Raw genomic sequence first — 10,014 nt, 5'->3', positions numbered from 1 at the left:
CTTTTAAAAAGTTTTTCTCATAAGAGTTTATAAAGAGATAATAATTAATATATGATGTATCATTTTATTCTAATTTTTTACTAAGTTTTAACAGAATTTTAACAGCATATTTTTTTACAGAGTTTTTAGAGAAACTTTTAAAATAATATATATACATATGGACCGGCATCTATTAAGGATAGTATTAGACATCAAATGATTTACGTCGACAACTGTCAAACAGTTGTCTTACCTATTAAACGAACATGCATCTATTTAGGAGAAATATCTTCCGAACGAACACATTCTCACTTGTATATATATTCGTAAAAAATCAATATAAAATAAAATTTAAATCATTATTTATCTATTGTTATATTACAACCCAATGATTCTCAATAACTTTGTCCCGTCCTCTCTCGTCGCCACTCGCCACTCTCCTTCCCACCCGACGAGACCCCCGTGCCGTGCCCTGCCCTGCCCTGCCGGCTGCCCCACTGGCTGCCGAAGGGCACCAAAGCCCCACGGCCACGGGACCCAGCCAATCCGGCGAGCAAAACCACCATCCGCTCCGCGCATCGCAGGCAGCGCGGCCAGGACCGCCCGCGCACGCACCATCATTCGTTGGGGGTACCTCGCCTCGTGAAGCACCGCCCGTCCTCTGGTGCGCGTAGGGGCGCAGGGTTTTAGGCAGCGGGGGGGGGGGGGGCACCATCCATGGAAGCCGCCGCCGTCCGTGGCGGGTCGCTCGTGCGAGCCCGGGCCGCGCTCGCTTACGGCGGCGCGCGGGGGCCGCGGCGCTTCGTGGGCGCTGGCCTCGCCGCGCCCCGCCGACGGAGGGCGCTCGTCGCCTTAGCCTCGCACCCGGAGCCCCTCGAACCGTCCCCGTCGCTCGCGCAGGAGGGCGCCGTGGCAGTGGCGCCCCAGGTGAGTTGCATCAGACCGGAATCGAGTGCTCGCGTTCTTTTCGGCGCACTGTGGTGAACTGATGTTTAGAGAAAATTTTTTGTGCAGGCTGACGAGGAGGAAGTCCATGGGGATGGCGCTGCTGCTGATTCTGCTGAAACCTCGTCTCCCCCATCTGGTAAGTCCGCCATGTTGTAAAATGGCTAAATCTGTTTGATCGCGATGGATCTTTCGTTTTCACTGCGCTCCCCCCCCCCCCCCCCCCTCTTTCCAGTTCCTGGCAAGGCAGTGGTTGTCAGATTTGTGCTAAAGAAGCAGTGCCCGTTCGGGCAGAGCTTCCAACTCGTTGGCGACGACCCGGCGCTCGGTCTTTGGGATCCGTCAAAGGCGGTTGCTTTGGAGTGGGCGGAAGGCCACGACTGGATCGTAGAGAAAGTGAGCCTCGTATTGTGCGCATTGTTTGATGTTTTGCTTTCTTCTTAAGTGATCTCGTCAGCTTTTTATTTTCCTGTTTTCATCAGGATTTGCCGGCCAACAAGCTGATTGAGTTCAAGTTCTTGCTGCAAGATTCATCGGGGAAGTTGCACTGGCAGAATGGGCCTAATAGAAGGTTGCAAACAGGTGAAACTGCAAACACATTGGTCATCTATGAAGATTGGGGTGACGTGAAGAAACAGAAAATAGCAGAGGAGGGAGAGGCATCGATTAGGATGGAGGAAGCGATTGTTTCAGATGACGGTGAAAGCGGAAAGGATATTGTTTTAGAAGATGAGCTCCAAATGGATGATGATCAGGAGGTCAAAGAAGATGAATCCATTGTAGGCATGGATGACGAGAAGCCAGCTGTTGCCACAAATGTTTATGTTCAAGGGCAATCGGTGAAGGAAAATGAAGCTAACCCACAAGAGGTACCTATTTAGTGAAGTTCATCAGCACCTTTTTCATATGGCATATAGTAAACATAGTTTGTTTGCTAACTGAATTCCCAGAAGCATTTTGTATATCCGCTGTTCTGTTTTGCTGCAAATAAGTAGTTCAGTGTATGTTCTATCATACTGTCTAAAATGTGGCACCTTTCAATCTCATTAATCACTTCATTTCTGGTAGGAAGATAATAGCTTGATAGCTTCAAGACAGAGAGTGATGATGCAATCTGCAAGTGAACACGCTGATTATAGATGAGAAGGATTAACAATTCTGCACTAGTTTAATTTACCGGAGCATGGTAGGTTTTCCGGTTCCTATTATCAGGAAAGATAATTAGTAGAAACCACCCTTAAAAAGTAGTGGGCTAGTGGGAACTGAATTATCAAGTTTTAGACTACCCATTTCATTAGAAGGTGTAAGGAGTGTAAAGTGCAACAAGTCAGGGGTTTCCTGAAAAAAATGCTGCCAGCATTTTCTGTCAAATGTGAGCTGCACAGACCTCGTCCGATGGTTATGGCTGGTAGTTCAGTTATCCATTTTAAGGCTTATTTCTCATTTGATATGTTTCTGTCATTATCGTGCTCATATAATGTTTCTTCTTTTTTCATGGTCAGTCAATGATGCATGAAAAACTGAAAATTCTAGACGAGCTTCATGAAAAAGACACGGAGAACGGTAGTGCTTCGTGTTCAGATGAGAGTTATGCTGAAAAAACAGAAGAGGATAATATCTTGTGTGAGGATGGTGTTCCAGTTGAGAATGGGTTGACCAGTCATTACGAACATGATTTGCTTTGGGGTTGGAAGGCCCTGCAGCAGCTGGTGATGCGCCTGGGCTTCAAAATGGATACGACATGAAAGAAGCATAATCTACCGCTATGTATATGTGTGTGTGTGTGTGTGTGTGTGTCAGTGCGTCACAGTTCAGGATGCAATGGTGTGTTGTTTTGAAAGATTGTCTATTTCACCACTTAGGAGACTGCCTTCCTGGACTGTGATGGAAAGGCTCGCGCTCCAGCAGCTGCTGGTATTGTATGCATATTTCCGCCACAGAAATTCTGTTTCTTAGATGTTAGAACCAGTCATCAATAATCTACCGTCGGTGGTCGAAGCTTAATAGCTTATCCTATTTCAACTCGCTCAAGATGTTTTTGGTCTGCAGTTGTTGTCTGCGCACTGTATATACCTGTAGTGAGAGAGAGATTTCAACATCTGCAGATGTTGTCCGCATGAATAGTGGTAGATTGCTTTACCAGTCTCTGTCTCTTATATGAATAGAAATACAAGTACAATCCAAGGGCGCTGATCATCAAGTTAACGACGGCTTCAGCTGACTGCAGTGTATCTTGCTATTGGGTGTTTCCGGGGCTAGATGGCTGGAGGCAGAGATAGAGCCCGGAACAGGCTTGGACTTCGTTGGAACTCGGCTGGGTAAGGGCTAAGTTGGGTTTGCGTGAAGCTTGGATTGGGCCAGATTAGCTCGGTTTGGACCGGCCAGGAGCTCGTAATTATTGGACTCATTGGGTGGTCACGTGGAATCATCAATTTAACATGTTCGTCCAGAAGCTTCCAAAGTGTGTGCCTGAAGATCCTTTTGTAAACTAATAAAATCTTACTTCTAAAATATATAATAGAATCTTGCTTTGCTTTGGTGTTGCCGTGTTTGACAATAGAAACTTTAATGCTTCACTGTCTTCCTCAAATAGAACAGAAGGAAGAGAGAGAGAAAGGAGGAAGTTTAAGGTTTCTTTTACTCCTACGATACAAAGAGAACAAACCATGCAAGTTTAACATTTTTTTTCTGCTGTTAGATACAACAATTAGTTGAAAAATAACAGAAACGATGTTCATGCTGCCTGGAAGCCATGACTTCCATCGAATACGGATTTCCACATAATTCTATAAGGATCCATGAAATCGAGTTTGGAATTTTCAAATACGGCTTTCCATAATTGTTACTCTGGTTGTTTGCCCACAACTAAATACTTGACAGCGATAAGTCTTGCGAGACCCTCTAACCGAGTTTATGAGCGATGGTAAGCGTTGTGAGTGGGAGGAGATCCTCTTATCTCAAGTTTCTTATTAGCCTAGAGTTAGCTCAAGTGAGTGATTCATAATAATTATTCTTGTTGTTTGCCTACATCTAAATGGCTTGTTAGCGATGAGTCTTGCGAGACCCTCTAACCATGTTTGTGGAACGATTGTAAGCATTGTGAGTGGGAGGAGACCTTCTTATCTCAAGTTTTTTATTAGCCTAGAGTTAGATCAAGTGAGTAATCCATAATTGTTACTCTTGTTGTTTGCCCACATTTAAATGGCTTGGCAGCGATGAATCTTGCGAGACCCTCTAACCGTGTTTGTGGAGTGATCGTAAGCTTTGTGAGTGAGAAAAGCGGTCCGTACCGGAGCAATGAAGCACTATCATAGCAAAGATGGCGGTGAGTATCCAGACGCGCCTAGTGGGAGACCCACCAGTGTGTGGAGAACTATAACGGCAAGGACCATGGAGTTATCCGACCGGAGAGCTTGATCCTTACAAGAGGCTCCAACGTGGATTAGGGATGAGAGTCAAGTCAACAATACAATGAAAAAATTTACACTCTATGTTATTTACATTCTACATTTTTATATTGCACTAATGTGTAGTGAATCTAAGGTGTAAAATTTGTTACGAAGTAACCACACTAGATAAATCTAAAGCATAATTAGATATAACTGATTTAGGTTTATCTTGTTAATTTAACTCGAATAATTTGTGACTGTTGGAAGGAGGCCACCGTATGATACGGTGTTAGTCACCAAATCATATAGTGAAGCGCCTCGGGTTATCTCCAGTGCTTAAAACTTTATTATACCAGTCCTTAAAAATGCTTCTAGTCTAGGCCCCCTCAGTGGGTTTTAGTGATAATGACAAAACAATTAAAGAACTAATGAGATTTATGAAGTGTGGACATGTGTAATTCAATCATGTGAAAATTTAACTCATAGTGATCCCCCAAAAGGGAAAAAAGGAAAATGACACATGGATCTTATAAATTTAATTTTTTTTATCCTTCGAAATTGAGTTTAGTATGTCATACTATTAAGGGGATACAAAATTCACTTGGTTACGTAGAAGCAGTACTCAAAAGATCTAACATACCTATGAGAGATACACCAAACATAACACATGCACCTAGGTTGGCCTTAACCTTTCTGAGATGTGCAAATACAAAGGGTCTGTATTTTTGCGGATAGTCCACAGTTGAGCGGAGTTTAGGCTAACTGGATTTTGTGGTGTGTCCGCACTTTTGCGGAGTATCCATATTTTCATAGGTATAACGGCTAGTTTTTATGTGTAGAGTGTTTATACCTCACACCTTCTCTCCTCAAAAAAAGCAGCTCATTTTACTCGATCTAACTTGAGACACACAACTTAAAAGCATTCAAAGCTCCTCTCTCTACTTCCCTTTGTGATTCTAGGTGAAATCTTGAGTGGGATTGAGTGAGATCAAGAAATAGTGCTAGTGAGATTCAAATTCATCATTTGAGCACTCATTTTCTTTGTCAAGATGGTGATTTTCGTGTTTATTATTCTTGGTGGTTCGTCCACCTAGACGGTTAAGCGCCACATGTCGAGCTCCCAATCCTGTGGTGATCCCCATGGACGTTTGTATTACCCCTGTGATTTGAGTAAGCAACCCTAACTTGATTTTTGTGGTTGCTTGGGTAAGGAAAGAGTTGAAAGAGACCAGACTTTTTGTGAGCTCCTCAAGGAGACATATGCACTTCTTTGTGGAGTGACTGAACTTTGGTGAATAAATTCTTGTGCCTCATTTGTCAATTTCTTGTGATTTATTGCATACTCTTGTATCCGTTGATTTTTAGGTTTTCGCTCTGATGTACTTTCTTGTGGAGTTTGAGCTGCAGTTACTTGGTGAAATAGGTTGGAATACATCCACTGGTGCTGGGTAATTCGTGGATTTGATCCACGTTGAATTGCATAGGAATCTACTTGAATTTTCCCTAAAATTTCCCAAGTATCCGTAGATTTATGCGGAACCTTCGTATATCTGTGTAGGTTCCAAAAAAAATTGTGAAATGTCTGCATATTGCTAATTCGCTGCATTTAGTTTTAAAAAAATTTAGGTTACGTTCACCCCCTCCCCTCTAGGCTACATCAGATCCTTTTTAGGCTTTGGATCAGACGCTGTTAAATACAAGTCTTACAACAAAAGATACTATAGTCATATAACAAAGGGAGTGATGAAATAACTCCACCAAGCTAGTAATACATAAAGGACTACGCAAAGGTGCATGAGCAACAAAGTCTACATCACCAGAGGGCATTACAGGATCAACATGTGGAACATGTCACTCCATAGGCAACTCAGGTGCAGATGCGACCAAGTTAGCCTCACCATCGACGTTGGTGAAGTTTGGATCTTCCTCTGAAATCATAAGCAAGAGTGAGTACAAAAATACTCATCAAGTCCCAACCCTTGCCCTACATCAAGGGGTATAAATACATGCATACAGTATTGACAAGTGTAAGGCAATAAGTTTAACTTTTGCGAAAAATCCAAGTTTACACATGCAAGGGTTCATTTTCATAAGGCGGATTTTGTGAAAACACCATATCATTAATATTAAATGAAGGGGGGTCTGGCCGTGGTGAAAGTTCATGAGGGCCCAAGTTTTAATGTTGCCGGACACTCCATCCATAGCAACCCACGGTAACCGCTGGACCTATTTTCAAAAGCGGATGTACCCTGCCCACTCACACTCCAAGAAAACACACACAAGCCATGCTAGTTGTTGTAACCGAACCATGACCATGGACATGCCAATAAATAATACTTCATGAATCTATTTGGTGAAAAACAACTACTACGCGTTGTGGTGATAAAAGATGGATTCAGTATGATCAACGAGAGAAACGGATTGAAACTTGCCTCCGTCGAAGTCCTCGAGGGGGTCTGTCGGAGGGTTAACTCCTGTCGTAGGGATCCTGAGGGACCCCTTTTTAGAGATTCGGCCGGGGGATGATTCTGAATATGTTTGCCGGAGAAATAAATGGGTATGAATGCGATGGCTGGCGGGGTGGAATGATCTAGTGCAGAATGAAGTAAATGCACTGGGGGTTTAGACAGGTTCGGGCCGTACGGAGGCGTAATACCCTACTCCTATATGGATACTATAAATGCCCTGAGAATGTCCCTCAAAGATATTGCTGGTTACAAGAATATTTGTCTATCCTAGAGCCTGGGGCTCCTTGTTCTTCGGTCTGTGTGTATCTGTTGGCTTTGGGTGCTCTTGGACTTCTCGATCTTCTCTTATGTCTCGCCTCCACTTCCACTTGCTTTTTCCGTGCTACCGACTGCTTTAAATACCCGCCGGCAGTAGCATACTCCGAATGGGAGGGCACGAGTCCCAAGGCACCATAAATGGAAAGGGCATCATCATAGCCTCTGTGCGAAGTGACTGGGGGTTGAAAACGAGCCCCGCGCCCGGTCATCAGTCACCATAATGGCACTGGCAACGGGCGCCGTGGAGAGGGCCCACCGGGTAGCTGTAGAGCGGTCCGGTGTGCCTGCCCTGTCTTGTTCTCCTGCCACAGCAGCGCGGAAGATGGAACACCTCGGCCCTTGCGACGTTATCCCGAGGTGCGCCGGATGGCACAGGATGGGACCCGTGCATTTAATGTCCCCACGCCCTTATGCCAGAATATGGCAGGAACTCACACCGAGCGTGGCGGGAGCAGTTGGAGGTGACAGGCTACGCGCGCTCTTAAATACGGCCTCGGGCCTTTCGTTGGCTGACACCTCATCGCTGGATCCCTGTGGGGGCCACTGTCAGGGGGCTTCCTGGGTCGTCGGGGAACCGAGTGCTCGGGGGTCACTGTTCACCTCCCCGAGCACTCTCTCCCGAGAATGCCCTTCCTCGGTCCTCGGGGAACCGAGTGCTCGGGGGCCACTGTTCACGGCCCGAGCACTCTCTCCCGGTCTTGGCTATACGGATCCTCGGGGAACCGAGTGCTCGGGGGCCGCTGCACGCCGCCCCAAGCACTCTCTCCCGGAACTTCCTTCAGTGGGCCCTCGGGGTACTCGGGTGCCCGGGGGGCTACTGTTCGCAGCCCCAGGCACACCCCTCCCGGTACTTGGTGCTCCTGGTCGTTGGGGGTCTTGGGTGCTCGGGGGTCACCGTTTACCTCCCCGAGCACTTTCTTCCCGTCACTTAGTCTTCACAGATCATCGGGGAACCTGGATACTCGAGGACCACTGACTGTGGCCCCGAGCGCCCTTTCCCGGGACTTAGTCTTTTTTACCTCGCGGAGGTGGCCCCGCGGGATGGCGTCACGTGGCGGATTACTGGCCTGACCTCGGGATTCGGGGACCCCTGGTTCCTGATTCACCGACAGGGTCCTACTCCAAGTCTTGCATTTTTGGCTCCTCCTTCTCGGTCACTCCAGCGTCTACTACGCGGCACACCACACACAAACAAAAAAATACAAATAAAAAATATGCAATCATACAATTAAGGTTCAAAAATTATGAGTCTAAGCAGAATAGATTGAGCTTGAATTTAGATGAATTTTGGTGAAAGAATTGTCAGAATCGGAGTTGAAACGAAGGAGAAATGGGCTTTTGAAATTTAAATATGGAAAAAGGGAAAAAGGTTACTGTGATGGATACTGTTCCTTTGGGCTTTGCACTATTCATGTGGACTATACGGCTATGCTGGCTATTGGGTCAGCTTGTGGGCTGAGGTGTCCTAGTTAGGCCTAGGGAAGGGGTGACGATGGAAGGAGACGGTGTCAACAGGCTGGGCCCACGTGTCGGGTCTACACAGAGAGAGGAAGATGACGGTTGTGAGATGACGCCAGCGCTGAATAGGTACCTGGTGGCGGCGTCGCTCGATCTCTGGCCCGCTTGGAGGAGTCATCGGTGACTCGCCGAAACGGGCTTCCCGGGCGCCGTTAATGACGATGAAAACACCGGAAGAGAGAGGGGAGCATGTGGATCGTGTTTTGCGCGGAGTTCAGGCGAGGGAGGGGACGGGGATGGCTGGCAGCGAGTCGCCATGGCTATAGGCTGTCGAGCTAGTGGGGAGCTCAGTGGAGGGCGAGGGAGAGGAAGATAAGTGAGGGAGAGGGTGACAGTGGTTGGGGTGGTGCTCGGGGTGGCTCGACGATGGTGGAGTCGGGCTAATAGGGGAGATCGAGAAGGAGGGAAGTCGGGGCTCGATGGGGGGGGGGAGAGAGAGAGAGAGAGAGAGGCTACCTATTCGAGGAAGCCAACGGGCTATGGGGAAGAGAGGCACAACAAGGGGGCTATTTATAGCCAGTGGCTGGTGTAGTGGTGGGGGCTGCAAGGTATGGCGTGGTACGACATGGTATGGGCTTGGCATAGGAGCAGGTGTGCGCGTGTGAGCTTAGGTTATCGGTTGCTGGCAGATGGCGCGGCGCGACTGCCGCATGCAGGAGGTGGGCTCAGGTGTGACGTGCCTGAGATCATGCTGGAGCAATGCGTCAATAGGAAGGGAGCTATGATGACGATGTGCATGATCGAGAGAAGGAAGAAAGCATGAGGAGTGTGGGTTTGGGGCTGCCAGCTGTCGGTTGCCGGTGGACAACGAGACATGACCGTCACGGGTGGGAACAGGGGGTCAACAAGGGAGGGGAGAGAGTGCCAAGCGCACTCATGCGAGAGAGAGAAGGGAGGGAGCTGTTGTTGTTCGCGAGAAGGAAGAAGGGGGTGGTCAGCTAGGCTAGGTTGGGCTGACACGCGGGAGGGGAGGGAAGTGAGGTGGTGGCCCAGTATGAGAGGAAAGGAGGCTGGCCTAGGGAGAAAAAGCCTAGAAGGATGGAAAAGTTTATCTTTTTTCTATTTTTCTATTTTCCTTGATTTTGGTTTTTGATTTTTGCTCCGAATTTTGAGATGTTACATACAGTGAGGGTCATCGTATCATATGGCGATTGGAGTTTCTAGGTAGATTTCTCCAACTAGTTTTTGAGTTGGCCATATAAATGTTCCACCGCTCGGCTATTTGAAGCTTGATGGAACTACAAGGAGTGTTGCTACACATATCGTCAAACCTGGTTTTAACGGATAAAACCAAGTGCGGCTTATGTGTGCCTAGAAAGTTTAACACACATAAGGACATCACAGGTAAAGTAACGAAAATAATACTTCAACTTACAACCATTTAACTCTTACAAAAA

At 46.9% G+C, this 10,014-nt stretch overlaps 1 protein-coding gene across 2 annotated transcripts; it reads left to right on the top strand.

The window, feature by feature from the left end:
• Positions 1–372: 372 nt before the first annotated feature.
• Positions 373–2,948, top strand: LOC133928980 (uncharacterized). Of its 2 annotated transcripts, none has more exons than XM_062375536.1 (5): positions 373–901; positions 992–1,063; positions 1,160–1,320; positions 1,407–1,793; positions 2,427–2,948. In XM_062375536.1, the coding sequence occupies exons 1-5, from the start codon at positions 697–699 to the stop codon at positions 2,667–2,669; spliced, it is 1,068 nt and encodes a 355-aa protein (XP_062231520.1). In that variant the 5' UTR covers positions 373–696; the 3' UTR covers positions 2,670–2,948. The 2 variants fall into 2 exon arrangements, with proteins under 2 accessions (XP_062231520.1, XP_062231519.1); XM_062375535.1 differs by having other exon boundaries at positions 373–906; positions 994–1,063.
• Positions 2,949–10,014: the final 7,066 nt, after the last annotated feature.

The sequence above is a fragment of the Phragmites australis genome, chromosome 9 (assembly GCF_958298935.1).
Source record: "Phragmites australis chromosome 9, lpPhrAust1.1, whole genome shotgun sequence".
Lineage (NCBI taxonomy): Eukaryota > Viridiplantae > Streptophyta > Magnoliopsida > Poales > Poaceae > Phragmites > Phragmites australis.
This window is presented reverse-complemented; position numbering and strand designations above follow the sequence as displayed.